The sequence below is a fragment of the Vipera ursinii genome, assembly GCF_947247035.1.
Source record: "Vipera ursinii genome assembly, chromosome: 1".
Lineage (NCBI taxonomy): Eukaryota > Metazoa > Chordata > Lepidosauria > Squamata > Viperidae > Vipera > Vipera ursinii.
In genome coordinates this window covers 292,801,387-292,819,664 of record NC_139512.1, presented here as the reverse complement: position 1 = coordinate 292,819,664, position 18,278 = coordinate 292,801,387, and the positions used below count along the sequence as shown (strand labels likewise).

At 37.9% G+C, this 18,278-nt stretch overlaps 1 protein-coding gene across 1 annotated transcript in view; it reads right to left on the bottom strand.

The window, feature by feature from the left end:
- The window catches only part of CRIM1 (cysteine rich transmembrane BMP regulator 1), a 147,743-nt gene that overhangs the window by 15,410 nt on the left and 114,055 nt on the right, over positions 1-18,278 (bottom strand). The window contains exons 8-10 of the mRNA XM_083373320.1: positions 16,039-16,167; positions 13,660-13,816; positions 799-920 (exon numbers count right to left, since the gene is read on the bottom strand). Coding sequence (XP_083229446.1) covers positions 799-920; positions 13,660-13,816; positions 16,039-16,167 — 408 coding nt within the window. The remainder of the gene's footprint in view (positions 1-798; positions 921-13,659; positions 13,817-16,038; positions 16,168-18,278) is intronic.

Sequence of the window (18,278 nt, the reverse complement as noted above, 5' to 3'; positions counted from 1 at the left end):
CCCACCAGATGCCAGCCTGCCCTGCTTCCTCCACAGTGAGAGGGGAGGGCGTGCCTTCCCGGGCTTGCTGACTTGCAGCCAACCCAGAGCCAAAAGGGGCTTTTCCTTCCACCCACCCTTTGGAATAGACGCAAGAGCTCCCGGGGTCTGGTGTTTGCAAGGGGGAGGGGAAGGGGCTGAGAGGCTCTTGGGAGTGGGAAGGGAGAGTCACGTTGGAGGGGGGACTGGACTAAGGAGGTTTGAAGTTGCTTTGCAAGAACGGGGGCGCTCGATTAATTTATGTACTATTTTCCGGCGTATAAGACGACCCCCCCAACTTTTGAGATGATTTTCATGGGTTAAAAAGTCGTCTTATACGCCGGAAAATACGGTAAATAAACAAGGAAAATACACTGTAAAGCAAAGTATTGACCTTTCTTTATAAGAATCCCCTTAATCCCAATGGGATTATAAGCATTCTTAAAAACTAACAATACTTGGTAGTTTTAGTTTAGTGCTTGTATGAAAGTGTGCCAGCTGTCCTGCCAAGAAAATTGAAACCGTACAGCAAAGGTTTTTAATAAATTGCTTTGGGACTGGGTATATCCCTCCATGTAAACCACTGGAAGAATGCCTATGAGATATTATTAAATATTCCAAATTCATCCACCAGTCTCCAGTATTCAGAACTTCCAAGATTTTCACTAATATTCAAATTAAATGAATGGATTCTTGAACATAGATTGGAACAAATCACACTATTTTAATTGTATTTGATGCAAAGAATGTAAAAAATACATCTGAAGTAGTTGTACATACCAGCACATTTGCAGATATTACATCCTTGGTTATTTTTCTGGAAGCCCATTGGACAGATCTTCCCACATGAAAGCTCTGGGCATTTCTTACAACGACAGATTTCACATCCGTGTTTGTTCTTGCTAAATAATGAAGATTGTTTATATTATTTTTCATAAATAATATTTTGTTCTGGAATTATTTGAAAAATAAATTTATTTAATTTATTTAAGTTGAATAACCTGATTAAAACAAAAACTTAGGCCTTATTTCCAGTTCATATGTCTGGTTGCCAATATCTCTCTAATATATATTTATCATCAGATTAAATAAATGCTCATTTATCAATAGTTATTTGGTGGACAGAATGCTGCAACACAAATAGAAATCTAAAAGAAGGAGAAACATACAATGGCTCTGTTATAAACTTGAACTTATTCAATTTAAGCAAAAGCAACCTTAATATGTTTGGATGTTTAATTTTAATTATAATGAATTAATGCAGAGGTGAGCAAGTGATGTACAGAAGGAAGCTTGATATGTAGCTCTTACTACAAATAATGAATATTCCTATTTTCAAACTAAAGTATAATGAGAAGTCTTTTTTTTAAAAAAACCCTGCAGATTGCCCTCTACCTAATCTTTATGTTCAAATTACCATATACCTTTATGCTGCCCTTCCAATATAAATTACAGCTACTTAATAATCAACTATAACATTAAAATGCAATATAAGAAAACATTGCAATTTAAATATACACTTTAAATTAAGCTCAGACTAAAAACAAAACAAAACCAAGTCTTATAATTATAGACTATTAGAAGTTAAACATTTGTTTGTAAGGGGCTAGCTTTTTATAGATTTTTTACCGCAAAACAGTAATTTAAAAAGGGGTAAAGCCTAATGTTGCCTCTCCACATCAGTTATTTTATTTCGGAAACTTAAAATACAATCGTGTTTCTTGTTTACCTACTTGTATGTTCCTAAATATGCTTACAACTAAACTTCACTAGACATTGGGGACTTTTTCTGAATGTAAGGGCTGTGCTATAAATTTCTGCATATTTTTTTGTAACACCACTACTACTTTAAACTAAATGTGAAAAAGAAAAAAAATCACTAATGCTATATCAAAATTAATATTTCAGATGTGATTTATTTATTTCTCCTTTAAACTTGGGTCATATTCAAGTACAATTCTCTTCAATAAGGAATTGGTTTTATTGTATAAGATAGCCCTTGGGTTATAATTGTAATTGGGATCAGAACTACAATTGCTAAGCAATGCAGTCATAAAGCACAATGTCATGTGACCATGTTGCTTAGCAACAGCATTTTACCATTGTTAAGGTACCACAGTTGCCATTGATAAGTGAGAATCATGTGTTGTTAAGTGAGGACCTTGTGTGACCATGACGTCTGACTTCCTATTGAAGGTGTCCCCATTGACTATGTTTGTGAGAAGTTGGCAGGGAATATTGGAAATTGCGATCAAATGACCATAACTTACATTGTCACTGTGAGCTGAGCATATCTGAGAACCAAGTGTACCGAAAGAAACCCTCTGGTTTTTATGTACATTACAATGCATACTTTAATTGTTGTTTTTGTTTTAATTAAATATTTAGGGGAGCTTTAGGCTGCTCAGAGTCTGTTGTCTGGAAAGCTTATAAGCCTTGTGAATAAATAAATTCTTTATCTTGATTTCCAGAACTCCAGTGTTTGCTAAACATGGCAACAAATACAGTACAAACTATAAGCAACGTAAGTAATGTCCATCCTACATGCAAAGTAGACATTACTGTTATTACTAATACTAGTGTACTAATAACTGATCTCAGGCACTGTACAGAAACGTGATTTACATTTAGACTCCTACAATCTTGGTCAGGCTACAGTTCTCTAGATTTTATTTTCTGTCATTAGTAATTTCCTTCAACCTTAATTTAAACTTTCATCTGCACCTGTTGCTTTATCCACTAGATGGGGTACCAGTATAGAATCTGACTCTAAGAAAAAAATACCTTCATGTTCAATCTTGACTTGGTTATCTGAACAACAATATGTAGTTAGCCTCTATGATTAATGAAACAGAGTAAGGAAAGGAGCCTTTACTTTTACATGGAACTACTAGTTTACAAGTCTCAACATTGTTTATATTTTTCATTTCTGAAAAATTCTTTATCTTGCCCAATTTTGGATGAATAAATAGGGCAGAACTATTGCCAAGTCTTATCAGTTCCACCCAGCAATTAGCCTTTCTTGCTTATCTCCATAGGATCAATAATTCTGCCAAGAGCAACTATAACTGCATTGCTCAGATTTAAAGCATGAAGCCAGAAAGCTCAAACAGTCGAGGGTTCAATTGATAGAAGACCATTGGAAAGAATAAAAAAGAACAACTGGTTATGAAAATATGAGAAACTAGATTTGCCTCATGATTTCTATAGTAGAGATTGCTGTTGTGAGAAACATTACATCCCACAAGAACTGGGACAAATATGTTTGAAAAATGGTATGCTTGATTTAACTTTAAACCCAAATATTGTGGGGTCTCACAAAAGAAAATCAAGATGTAAGATCTTTAGATAAGAACTTTAAGCATCAACAGAGGAAAAGACTATAATGGGATCTGTTTTATTAATATGAGGAGGGACATTGGCTCATAAATTTGCTATTTACATACTAATATGCAGAACACAGAAACAAACTGTGAAGATGAAGTTAAAAGACTTAATACAGGAAGGCAGATATAACAAAAATTTGGTAGACTGAATCTCATGACTAATGCTAATAGGAGCAATAGAAAAAAAAGAGAGGCAATCTCTGTGATAAAATATTTATACCTGCTAAGAAATTCAAATGAATGAACTTGGTATCTTTGTTAAGAGTACCTGGATTAAAATGTGTGAGAACAAATAAAAGCAGCATAGTTATGGATGTCTGATTTGAAGGAAAAAGTGCTTGGAGGTGATCTGTGATAACGGTAAAAGTAAACGAAGATCCTGTGCCTCAGTGTTACACAACTCAGAGAAGTCAAACTAGTGAGACCTGAACTGTGGACAGCAAAAGTGAGAAGTGTAGTAAACCGGTCTAGATATGAGCAGTGCTTTTTTTGTTGTAGAACGCACCGGAACAGAGTTCTGGCACCTTTTTTTGACGGATTTTCCACGTTTTAAAAGTAACTTTTGAAAATTTGATGTTTGGTCCACATGGACTTGAATCGCCCTGTTGAGCGTAGCAGGTTGGTGGCAAAATCATTAAAACGGTGTGTGCGGGCTGCTTGAGTCTGATGCATGCATACTTTGTCCGCGCTGGTTGTGATGGCGCTGCTCAGCTTGTGGCACTGCCCAGCTTGTGATTGGTCATGCGGAGGGCGGTGACCGTTATGTTTCATTACACAACTGACGTGTGTGGGTGTGTGTACAGGGATTAACTACGTGTGAAAGGTAAATAATTTATTTTAAAAAATCATTGAATTGAAAATCTTTTAATTTTTAGTGTAAAATTTACTATGAACATTTGCCTTAAATAAAATAAATTAAATATGTTAAGAACTGAATATATAATTTTTTAAATAAAAGATTAACAAGATGTGAGTTCTGGCACTTTTTTTCTTACAAAAAAAGCACTGGATATGAGGCATCTATTTCACATGTGTGTGAAAGAGAAAGAGAAACTTTCAGGCTCCAATTCTTCTCTTAACCTTACTAGTAAGGAATCATTTTGTGAGGGCCGCATTGTGATTGCTAAAATTCCAAGTATGTTTTCTCTGGAAAAAAAATCTGACCAACTCCCCTAAAAGATGAGGTCTATCTCAGTCTTCAACTGATTCAGTGCTCTGCGCTTTTAGAAAAAGGGCATAGTTCACTGATTGTGATGCAGTGGGGTATGGAGGAGGCCCATAGGATTGTGGGGATCCCAAAGGACAGGAAATGGAGCATGGGGTGTCTCAGGGAATGGGGGTAACACTTTAGAAGGGCGGTTGCAGGTGGGCTTGTCCCTGCACTAGTCCCCTCCCCAGGGTCTCTCTGAGCCCTGAGGCAGTTCAATTAATCAACCTCCCGGCTTCTGACCATTATGGCCATGCTCCATTATGATCACAACTCGAGGACTACATGTACATGTAAGATTGCTATATATGTTTTTTAAATGCTGCTGAAACTATCAATTTAATAATGTGCTGAATACATCAATGCAGTGATTGAAACACTAGCTATTTTTCTTTAAATGGTTGGTGTAATTTAATATATGGAACATTAACGCAGGATAACATTTTAGAAATATCTACTAGAGTGTTCTGATACTTCAGCAGGAATCAAGATGTCTTACTGTCATACTTTGAATTTCTTTCCAGTTTTACATAGGTTAAAGGAAGTTTCCAATACCAGTTAAAATAAAATTAAAATTAAAATGCTAGAGGACAGCAAATCAACAATAGTTCAACACTCAAATAGAAATCAAGATAACATCATAAAAGACAAGGCCTTTAGGAAGAAGCAGAAAGTTAGCAGAAAGGAACTGATATCCCTAGAAAAAATGTATGTATTTTTTCTGCTGGTTTCAGAAAACATATTTCCTTCTCCTACTGCTACATGGTCCTCAGCTACTAGGACATAAAAAATCCTTACAGAACTTAATTAAGGTTCTTAAATGTCCTGATCTTAAATTAATTCCTCCTAAGAAAAGACTAGAAATCAATGTTGTTGTTTTAATAAGATTATAACATAACCTCAACATACACTTTGGCTACTGTATTCTTGGCCACTCTTCAAAATCAGTCCTACACAGAAAACCTTAAACAATTAAATAATCAAAGCTATTATAACTAATGCATATGTTACCATGGCAAGATCTTATGTTTCTAAGAACAGAGGCAATAGACAGCTGAGCAAACATAAACTTGGCCAGCTTAGCATCCAGGAGCAAAATCAGATCATAGATGATGCTATAACACTGAAGACAAGCTAAATTCTTATTTCTAGGTAAGCAATGGAGAAGAACTCCCTACCTTATCTGGATTAAATTTTGATTTTTTTCAGCCTTTATTCTGACTATTAATATTCCCAGTGAAGATCAACTAACAATAAAACAGGCCAAAACAACTAGACACAGTTTTTTTTCCTGGTGCCATCACTCTACTGAACAGCTGATTATATTACCTTGTTGTTTATATGTACATTGAGAGCTTATGCACTGGAGACAAATTCCTTGTGTGCCCAATCACACTTGGTCAAAAAATATTGTATTCAGTTATGCTTTGTTAAAGATTACGAGAAGCAGTTTTTTTGACTTAGTTGCTTCAGATAAATCATTTTGCATGATTGGATTTAATTAAAAAACAATTCTGAACTGTTCAAAAGTGTTAATTCTAGTAAAGAAAAGGAGATAAATTTCTTTAGAAAGGGGTCACAGTGAAGGATATTTAATATCAAAAGTTTCATGTAAAATATGGTGGATGTATTGCTGGAACACTTCAAATGTTCACATATTTCCAAGAGTACGAAACAAAATTCCTTCAATTGCATTACTGCATTTATCAGCTGCATTTAATTTAGAACTAGAGAAGCTTGATCAACTGAAATTAAATGCAGGTAGATTCAGAGTTAGTTAAACATACAGACACTATGCCAGCAGCTGTGATAATGGCAGTCAATTTGGATGGCTTTAGAGAGGGTCTCAACAAATTCATGAAGCAGCAAGCTTCGTAATTAATATTTATGGCTGACCCTTACCTTCTGAATAATAGCGTGTCTTAAATACTGGCTGCTGGGAAAGGTTCTAATCATGTCCCCCAGTCCAGGCTTGTGAGTTTCCAAATGTATCTAATTTGCAAATAACATTTAATCTAAGGATAACTATTGCTGGAACAGCACTGGGGAATTGTGGACCCTGCTGCCCCCCAAAGCCACATGTAGTTCACCAATTTTAGATGAATAATTACAGTAAAGGTACCATATTTTTCCGTGTATAAGACACTATTTTTTCCTGCAAACACCTTGTTCAAAAATCAGGCACGTCTTATACAAGTACAGTGTCTTAAACACGGAAAAATAATGGTAACCTCCACAGCCCAGGGCATGCCTGTGTGGGTTCTTTACATGCCACTGTCATGCCGCCTGGTGCAGGTGTCAAGCCCCTAAGGGCTTGCCACTAATGGGAGGGGGCAAGATCGTCGGATGGCGGCGTCTGGAGGCAGTGGATGGGACCAGCAGCATGGATGGCAACGACAGCCCTTTCCCTCCCTCGTACCTGTATGCTGGGGACCCTGTGGAACGCAGCTGCAAGGCCATCCTGCTCAATAATAGCGGCTGGTTGAACTTCCGGATTTGCCCGCTCAGCTGTTTGGTGCTCTGCCGAACAGCTAATCGGTGTAGAGAACCATCAGGGAGCTTAAAACCTGCCTTCACTTCCCTTTCCTTGCTGTCATGCCAGTGCTCACACAGGTTTGTTTACCAGGGTCGGAAGGCTGCTGCTGTGAACTGACTATGCATGCTCATCGTGCCGGATACTGGTTAGGTGGGTGAGAGGTGGGGCCGGCTGGGAGGCACCTATTTAGAGCGCTGGGAGGCGGTTGCTCCCAGCGCTGACTTTGTTTGCTGTAAGCTTGAAACTCGCATGCCAGAGGGTCTTATACAAGGGTGCGTCTTGTACACGGAAAAATACAGTAAATCTCTTTGGGCCCACTTGGAGTATTTATATATGACATCTTTAGTTAATTGGATTGCATGGAATTACAAATATATTTTATATATTTCTTGTTGCAATCATATTGATCCAATGGTATATTATTTCTGGTATGTTGATTTTTTTTCTGATGCTAAATTGAAACTATAGAGAAAACTAAGTCACAAAATTGATAAAAATTGTTTCTATGGGAAATGAAAATGGATGCAGGGAACTTTACATTTACATCAGGGGTCTTCAAACTCGGCCCTTTTATGACTCATGGACTTCAACTTCCAGAATTCCTCAGCCAGGCATGCTGGCTGAGGATTTCTGGGAGTTGAAGTCCATGAGTCATAAAAGGGCTGAGTTTGAAGACCCTTGCATTAGATCAATGAGTGGATGATAATGATGAATTTTTATTAAATAATATTTATCAATTGTCATCCGCAGGCGTTATTTACAATTATAACTTATATAGATATTAGTAGCATTTTCAGTTCAAAAACACTTAGGTTATTAGAAGGGATCTTTAAACCCTTTGAGACAAAAAAGCCCACAATCAATCCTTATAATTATATTATCAATTTAATATATAAACTATAAAGACTGACTGGAATAGGGAACTACAGGGAGTGCAGAATTATTAGGCAAATGAGTATTTTGACCACATCATCCTCTTTATGCATGTTGTCTTACTCCAAGCTGTATAGGCTCGAAAGCCTACTACCAATTAAGCATATTAGGTGATGTGCATCTCTGTAATGAGAAGGGGTGTGGTCTAATGACATCAACACCCTGTATCAGGTGTGCATAATTATTAGGCAACTTCCTTTCCTTTGGCAAAATGGGTCAAAAGAAGGACTTGACAGGCTCAGAAAAGTCAAAAATAGTGAGATATCTTGCAGAGGGATGCAGCACTCTTAAAATTGCAAAGCTTCTGAAGCGTGATCATCAAACAATCAAGCGTTTCATTCAAAATAGTCAACAGGGTCGCAAGAAGCGTGTGGAGAAACCAAGGCGCAAAATAACTGCCCATGAACTGAGAAAAGTCAAGCGTGCAGCTGCCAAGATGCCACTTGCCACCAGTTTGGCCATATTTCAGAGCTGCAACATCACTGGAGTGCCCAAAAGCACAAGGTGTGCAATACTCAAGAGACATGGCCAAGGTAAGAAAGGCTGAAAGACGACCACCACTGAACAAGACACACAAGCTGAAACGTCAAGACTGGGCCAAGAAATATCTCAAGACTGATTTTTCTAAGGTTTTATGGACTGATGAAATGAGAGTGAGTCTTGATGGGCCAGATGGATGGGCCCGTGGCTGGATTGGTAAAGGGCAGAGAGCTCCAGTCCGACTCAGACGCCAGCAAGGTGGAGGTGGAGTACTGGTTTGGGCTGGTATCATCAAAGATGAGCTTGTGGGGCCTTTTTGGGTTGAGGATGGAGTCAAGCTCAACTCCCAGTCCTACTGCCAGTTTCTGGAAGACACCTTCTTCAAGCAGTGGTACAGGAAGAAGTCTGCATCCTTCAAGAAAAACATGATTTTCATGCAGGACAATGCTCCATCACACGCGTCCAAGTACTCCACAGCGTGGCTGGCAAGAAAGGGTATAAAAGAAGGAAATCTAATGACATGGCCTCCTTGTTCACCTGATCTGAACCCCATTGAGAACCTGTGGTCCATCATCAAATGTGAGATTTACAAGGAGGGAAAACAGTACACCTCTCTGAACAGAGTCTGGGAGGCTGTGGTTGCTGCTGCACGCAATGTTGATGGTGAACAGATCAAAACACTGACAGAATCCATGGATGGCAGGCTTTTGAGTGTCCTTGCAAAGAAAGGTGGCTATATTGGTCACTGATTTGTTTTTGTTATGTTTTTGAATGTCAGAAATGTATATTTGTGAATGTTGAGATGTTATATTAGTTTCACTGGTAAAAATAAATAATTGAAATGGGTATATATTTGTTTTTTGTTAAGTTGCCTAATAATTATGCACAGTAATAGTCACCTGCACACACAGATATCCCCCTAAAATAGCTATAACTAAAAACAAACTAAAAACTACTTCCAAAAATATTCAGCTTTGATATTAATGAGTTTTTTGGGTTCATTGAGAACATGGTTGTTGTTCAATAATAAAATTAATCCTCAAAAATACAACTTGCCTAATAATTCTGCACTCCCTGTAGAGACAACCATTTTGCCTGAACAATGAGAATATGTTTTAACTTTAATACCAAAACCTTATTAGGTTTTAGATTACCGCTTATACAACTAAAAACAAGAATAGTAAGTAAATTACTGGATTACTGAAGATGAAACCAAAATAAAACTTCATTTAAACATGCTGTTTGTTGTTGTTGGTTGCGAAGTAATGTCCGACCCATCACAACCCCATGGACAACGGTTCTCCAGGCCTTCCTGTCCTCTACCATCTTCTGCAGTCCATTTCAGCTCACGCCTACTCCTTCAGTGACTCCATCCAGCCACCTCATTCTCTGTCGTCCCCTTCTTCTCTTGCCCTCAATTTTTGCCAGCATTAGGCTCTTCTCCAGTGAGTCCTTCCTTCTCATTAGGTGGCCAAAGTATTTGAGTTTCAACTTCAGGATCTGGCCTTCTAAAGAACAGTCAGGGTTGATCTCCTCTAGGACTGACCGGTTTGATTGACATGCAGTCCAAGGGACTCGCAAGAATCTTCTCCAGCACCATAGTTCAAAGGCCTTTGGCGCTCAGCCTTTCTTATGGTCCACTTTTCACAGCCATACAATGCAACTGGGAAGACCATAGCCTTGACTATGCACACTTTTGTTGGCAGGGTGATGTCTCTGCTTTTTAGTGTGCTGTCTAGATTTGCCATGGCTTTCCTCCCCAGGAGCGTCTTTTTAATTTCTTGGCTACAGTCCCCATCTGCAGTGATCTTGGAGCCCAGGAAAATAAAATCTGTCACTACCTCCATTTCTTCCCCATCTATTTGCCAGGAATTGAGAGGGCCGGATGCCATGATCTTGGTTTTCTTAATGTTTAGTTTCAACCCAACTTTTGCACTCTCCTTCTTGACTCGCAACAAGAGGCTCTTTAGTTCCTCTTCACTTTCTGCATTAGAGTGGTATCATCTGCATATCTTTGGTTGTTGATATTTCTCCCGGCAATCTTAATTCCAACTTTTGATTCATCTAGCCCTGTCTCATGATGTGCTCTGCATGTAAGTTAAACAGGTAGGGTGACAGTATACAGCCTTGGTGGACTCCTTTCCCAATTTTGAACTAATCAGTGGTTCCGTGCCCAGTTCTCACTGTTGCTTCTTGACCCGCATATAGGTTTCTCAAGAGACAAATAAGATGGTCTGGTACTCCCATCCCTTTAAGAACTTGCCACAGTTTGTTGTGATCTACACAGTCAAATGCTTTAGCATAGTCAATGAAGCAGAAGTAGATGTTTTTCTGGAACTCCCTAGCTTTCTCCATGATCCAGTGTATGTTGGCAATTTGATCTCTAGTTCCTCTGCCTCTTCGAAATCCTCCCTGTACTTCTGGTAGTTCTCGATCCACATACTGCTGGAGTCTAGCTTGTAGGATATTAAGCATAACTTTACTAGCATGTGAAATGAGTGCAATGGTGTGATAGTTTGAACATTCTTTGGCACTGCCTCTCTTTGGAATTGGAATGTAACTTGATCTTTTCCAATCCTGTGGCCACTGTTGAGTTTTCCAAATTTGCTGGCAAATTGAGTGTAGCACTTTTACTGCATCGTCTTTTAAGATTTTGAATAGCTCAGCTGGAATACTGTCACCTCCACTAGCTTTCTTGCTGCTCAGCTTTCCTAAGGCCCATTTCATTTCACATTCTAGGATGTCTGGCTTGAGGTCAGTGACCACCTCATCGTGGTTATCAGGGATGTTAACCTCGTTCTTGTATAGTTCTTCTGTGTAATTTTGCCACCTCTTCTTAATCTCTTCTGCCTCTGTTAGGTCCCTGCCATTTTGGTCCTTTATCGTGCCCATTTTTGCATGAAACGTTCCCTTCATTTCTCCAATTTGAAGAGATCTCTGGTCCTCCCTATTCTATTGTTTTCTTCTATTTCTTTCCACTGTTCATTTAAGAAGGCATTCTTATCTCTTCTAGCTATTCTCTGGAATTCTGCATTCAATTGGGTGTATCTTTCTTTTTCTCCCTTGCCTTTTGCTTCCCTCCTGTCCTCAGCTATTTGGAAAGCTTCCTCAGACAGCCATTTTGCTTTCTTGCTTTTCTTTTTCTTTGGGATGGTTTTACTTGCTACCTGTTGTACAATGTTGTGAACCTCCGTCCATAGTTCTTCAGGCACTCTGTCTATCAGATCTAATTCCTTAAATCTATTTGTCACCTCTACTGTATATTCCTCAGGGATATGATTTAGTTCCTACCTGAGTGGCCTAGTGCTTTTTCCTACTTTCTTTAGTTTAAGCCTAAATTTTGCAACTAGAAGCTCGTGGTCCGAGCCACAGTCAGCTCCTGGTCTTGTTTTTACTGAGTGTATAGAGCTTCTCCATCTTTGGCTGCAGAGCACATAGTCAATCTGATTTCTGTGTTGACTGTCTGGTGATGTCCATGTGTAGAACTGTCTCTTGGGTTGTTGGAAAAGAGTGTTTGCTATGACCATCGTATTCTCTTGACAAAATTCTATCAGCCTGTGCCCTGCTTCATTTTGTACTCCAAGGCCAAACTTGCCTGTTATTCCGGTTATCTTTTGGCTTCCTACTTTAGCATACAATCCCCCATGATGATAAGGACATCATTTTTTGGTGTTAGTTCTATAAGGTGCTGTAGGGATTCATAGAACCGGTCAATTTCATCCTCTTCAGCACTGGTCTTTGGGGCACAGACTTGGACTACTGTGATATTGAATGGTTTGCCTTGGATTCGAACTCAGATCATTCTGTCATTTTGGGGATTGTATCCCAGTATTGCTTTTCCTACTCTTTTATTGACTATGAAGGCTACTCCATTTCTTCTGAGGGATTCTTGCCCGCAGTAGTATACCTGATGGTCATCTGAATTAAATTCACCCATTCCTGTCCATTTTAGTTCGCTGATTCCTAAGATGTCGATGTTCAGTCTTGTCATCTCGTTTGACCACGTCCAGCTTGCCTTGATTCATGGATCTTACATTCCAGGTTCCTATGGAGAAAAAATCTTTACAGCATCGGACTTTCCTTTCACCACCAGATACATCCACAGCTGAGCGTCCTTTCAGCTTTGGCCCAGTTGCTTCATTCTTTCTGGTGCTACTAGTACTAGCCCTCTGCTCTTCCCCAGTAGCATATTGAACGCCTTCCAACCTGAGGGGCTCATCTTCCAGCATCATATCTTTTTTCCATTTGGTACTGTCCATGGGGTTTTCATGGCAAAGATAGTGGAGTGGGTTGCCATTTCCTTCTCCAGTGGATCACGTTTTGTCAGAACTCTCTGCTATGACCTGTCCGTCTTGGGTGGCCCTGTATGGCATAGCTCATAGCTTCATTGAAGTACACAAGCCACTTCGCCACGACAAGGCAGTAATCCACGAAGGGGAAATATGCTGTTACAATGTCCTAAATTTGTTATGTTCCGTGAAGTTGTTTTATTTATGAATTTGACTTGAAACAAATATTTTTGAACTACATACTTACTACATAGAAAGTGACAGCTGACAAGGGAAATGGATTTTTTGTACCCTACTCTAAACCCTGGAGATTAGTTCTTCAACAGTGGACAAATTTATGGACCAAATAACACAGTAGATGGAAAGCTGATATTACTTGCAATTTATGAACAAGATGCAAAAAATTGTAGATTATGGAAAGATAATTACATTAAAATAGTTATTTTTCTCTGAAGTTGTATAAAAACTGCATGTATATGCATCTATATATTCATGATAAATTCTATATAAATTTTATGTTGTAACTGCATTTTATTTCTTTTTCTTTTTTGACTTTTTTGATATATAGTTTCATTTTTCCCTCTTTGTTCTGCTTTACTAAATAAGTGAAGCAAAATAAATAAATCTCCTTGAAACTATACTTTATTCAAAACTATAAAAGTTTACCTTAATATGGGTAAAATATTTTTGTGTCTTAATATACTTCCTGTCTTTAACATGTAACACATAAATTGTGTTAGGCTTTGCTTTACACAATGTCAAAGGCTTACAAAACTCTAGTAAATATGCTTTTAAAATAAGAATACGTACAAAAATCCAAAGGGACAGTACTTGTCACATACTATGGGTTTGCATTTCTTAGGTCGTGGGTGGCACTGACAGATCTTACAATTATGGACATCAGTCTGGAAACCAAAGTCACAGTCCAAGGAACAATCTGACATGAGATCGGTACACCGCTCCTCCCCTGTGAAAGAACATAGGAAGTTTAGTGAAGAGAGAAAATGGTTATTTGTCTCAACAATTAAAGGCATACAGATACAGAATTCTCCTCTTCCCCAGTCACTTACAATAGTATGATTTGTCCCATATTGTCTAATTATCTAAGTTCCAGATTTTACATATTCTCAGAGTGACTTATAATATAAAATTTACTATTCAGTATCAACATAACATGTTCATGAAATGATACATCAGTTTTAAATAAATTCTTAGACAAGGCATTTATGCTAATAAAATACATTAATGGGTTTTATTTTCATATTGCCTTGCCCTTGTGCTTTTTTTTTTTTGATCATTCTTCTTTCCATTCAGAAGACAGCTAAGCAATAAAATGAAAGAAAATTCTTGGTATTTTGATAGTAATGATTGGAAATTAACTTGTTAGTTGGAAAGCTGACCGCTACAATGTTTTAAGATAAGAACCTGGTGCAACTTATTTTTTTTTTTTTATTTTTATTTTTAATTCCATTTATATCCCGCCCTTCTCCGAAGACTCAGGGCGGCTTACAAACTTAGCAGTAGCCTTCATTCTATGTATATGCCTGCTTATTAGGGCTTTCACACACACCCCAAAGCGGCATTATTACAAAGTCAGCTTAATTGCCCCCAACAATCTGGGTCCTCATTTTACCTACCTCGGAAGGATGGAAGGCTGAGTCAACCTTGAGCCTGGTGGGACTCGAACCTGCACTAATTGCAGGCAGCTGGTGTTACTTAAGGAGGCATCAGCCCACTGCTCCACCAAGGCTCATAACTTGGTACAATATAAAGGATTGTTATACAGTTAAAAGTTAGAAGGGCTGTTCACTGTTTAGGAAGAAGTTGGCCTGGAAACCTCACACAAACAACTTTCTGCAAAGAATGGAATTTAAGTATAAGAAACTAATATGAAAAGAACAGGCAAGTTATAGTTAACAAAATTTATGAACTACAGGATCTATGCTTCACCTGGTGCTCTCTAGTCAAAGGTTTTCAGTTTCTCACGTTTAAGAAGCTGAAAACTGCAAGTTGTAGCCCTTGTATGCAAAGTTATTTTTAAAAACCAACATGTCAATAATATAAACAATCATGTTTTTATTATAGTTTAAATGTCCCTATGACAGGAACATAGGAACAATGTTCCTATGTTAAATAAACTTGATGTTTACACAAAATAATAGCTGTAACGAAAGCAAAGTAGCCATATTCCTCAATGTTATAAAAAGATAAACACTAACCTTAAATTAACAGAATAATGAATTGCATTGAGGACAGGCAAAAAGGGAGCAGTAATCAGGCTGGAAGATGAGAGCCCAAAGGCCAGAATTTTGAAACCAGGTGGAAACTCATATACAGGGCATCAGATAAGTAGTACAGAAGTTTTTCTTCCCTGCAAAACTCAAAATGGACTAATTGATGCTAAAGTGCAGTAGAATCACATTAATAGTAATCAGTATTCCTTCAAGCCTGAGACCTGAAAGTGAAAATCTTTCAAAAGCTCTCTTGGGTTTGAAAAGTGACAGCTATAATTACATGTTAAAGTCTTTCACAATAATGTTAGCTATTATGATAGTATTGCTTTTTGGAGTTTTTTTTAATGATCCAATGTATTTTATAGCTTTTGTTCCAATAAGTAAAACTGCTATGACAAATCATCTATAATTATTTTTAACCGCTTCAGGTATTTAGAAGCAGCAGCCATGCTATAAACAGCTTGATTAGCCTATATAACAGGGATGAGAAAACATTTTGGATAGTAAACACCATCACGCTAATATGGGAGCAACATTTTTAAAAATACTTAATATTATTATACAATCCTAACAATTTGAGTTTCCAAATTTACTGATTAATAACGGTTACTTATTAGGTAGTAATAATTGCTTTTATCAATATGCCACTGGTGCTGAACTGCTTTGCATCAACACATCAAAACTTAAAAAACAATCTGTATTTTAATATGTGATTTAACAAAGAGGCAATCCATCTGCTGAAGATAATAAAGGTGTTCTGATTTGTGTGTTGTTCTACTGAAACACAGCAAAATGGATATTTGGAAATATTTTATTTTACAAAATGAAAAACAGGATTTACCATAACAATAACAATAGTGTGCATGAGCCAACTGAATTTTGAGGGAAAACACCAATAGGAAATTTAAGAATATTTTTTTCAAACAAGATAACTGAATATGGTATTTGTACTTACTAGTTTTACACTGGCAGATGCGACAACCATATTGATCTACTTTGAAGTCATAAATACAGTCTGTCTCCTTTAGTGTACAGTTCACCAAAGGAGGACATGTAGGTGGACCAATTGTAATGTAGGTCGGCTCTAATGAAAAAGGGAAGATATGGTTACAAATTATAAATCTTTGATACAGTGTATCATATTAAATTCTAAAAATCACTAATGGAAATGTTGAAGGGAGATTAAAAATGTTAAATATAAACAAGCAAACAAACAAATAATAAGGCTTTGATATATAGACTATTCCTTTAAAGGCCTGAAATGAAACTCTAATTCAATCACAAATGTAAGTATTACAGGAGTTCTTTAGATTTAAAATCATTGCTAATAATGGAGACAAAAATTCTATGACTAGAGCTTTTTGCCAGATATGGCTAAGTTAACTATTTTTTTTAAATCCCATTTATATCCCGCCCTTCTCCAAAGACTCAGGGCGGCTTACAATCTAAAGCACAATGTGCTTAGCAATAGCCTTCATTCTATGTATATGCCTGCTTATTAGGGCTTTCGACCCCCCCCAAGTGGCATTATTACAAAGTCAGCTTATTGCCCCCAACAATCTGGGTCCTCATTTTACCTACCTCGGAAGGATGGAAGGCTGACTCAACCTTGAGCCTGGTGGGATGCGAATCTGCACTAATTGCAGGCAGCTGGTGTTACTTAAGGAGGCATTAGCCCACTGCTCCACCAAGGCTCTATTTATGACAGTTCCTGTCAAAATTGGACTAGAGCAATAGCTTGTAAGAAAAGCTGCCTTGGAAAGTGGCTCAGAAACTGCAGCTAATGCATTGGTAAGGTTATTAATAGGGTTAAAATGCTAGGAGTGTCAAACTCAATTTCATTGAGGGCCGCATCAGCATTGCGGTTGCCCTCCGGGGGCTGGGTGGGTGTGGCCTGGGTGGGCGTGGCCTACTGGGTGGGCGTGGCTAAAGTGTGTATGGCCTACTGGGTGGGCATGGCCAGCTCTACATCGTTCGCATCAAGGGTGCCTATGAGGGCCTGGGCAGGAGTGGGACAGATCTGAGGGTCTCTGGCAGAAGGAGGGTCTCTGGGCCAGGGCCAAGGCAGTGGGGGCCGTTCCCTCACTGTTTCCAGGATGGCTTCACGGGCCGCATGAAACCACTTCGCGGGCCGGATCTGGCCCCCGGGCCTTGTGTTTGACATGTCTGTGCTATGCTTACAGAACTGGCCTAGTGGACAGCCTTCCAAATCAATTTACATCTCATGTTCATTAATAAAAGCCCAACAGAGTTTACGACTGGGACATACTAAGAAATGCCTTTTACATAAGTAATAGTGTGGACACACTAAAGACTTATTTATCCATTTTTAAAATTTGGGTAAACTTGGTTTTAGTTTGTTGTAAACTTTGATGCTTTTACTATTGGTAACCATATAAAGCTGTACTTTTTAAATGTGAGTTACCCTTAGTATTGCATTCTAATTATTTTTAATGAGTAGTATTTTTAAGCAAACAAATCATGTTATAAATTGCATGCCAGTATTCAATAACAGATTTATGAAAAAAAGAGAATTGTGCTAATTATAACCTAGAGGTAATTAAAATCCTTAAGAGTTTCTTAAAGAAAGGAGCAGTACAAGTTATTCAGGAATAAAATCCCATTGACCTGATCAATGCTGAAAATTAAAGCTTTAGAATTAAATTAGATTTTAACAAGAAGCCTTTTCAAACTGAAGTTAGAAAAGGAAGTGTATTAATTAAATTAGCCAACAAACTCTTCAAATTTTGCTTTAGCATTCTTCTAATTATTTACTATATGAGCAGTTTAATAATATATATTTTTGCAATTAGGATGGAATTTAAATGAAGACAAAATTTTACTTTGTCCAATTCCCCAAATTTGGCTTAACAATGATTTATTGATCTCAAAAATGCAACAATTTAAATGTTTGTATTCCAATAAATAGCTCCCACCCTGATATGTTATTATCTGCTGTCGAGTCAGTATTGATTCTCAGAAGCAAGGTAGACCTTCACTAGAATAATGTGTTCCTATCCTGGCCCTTCAGATCTTCTGATCACGCAACCATTAATCAGTGTAATTAAGTCTCTCCACCATGCTGCCAATCATCTTTTTCTTATCCTTTCTATAATTATGGACTCTTCAGCAGACTACATCTTTGCACAATGTGCCCATCATGTGAGAACCTGTACCTGGTCATTTGGGCCCCAA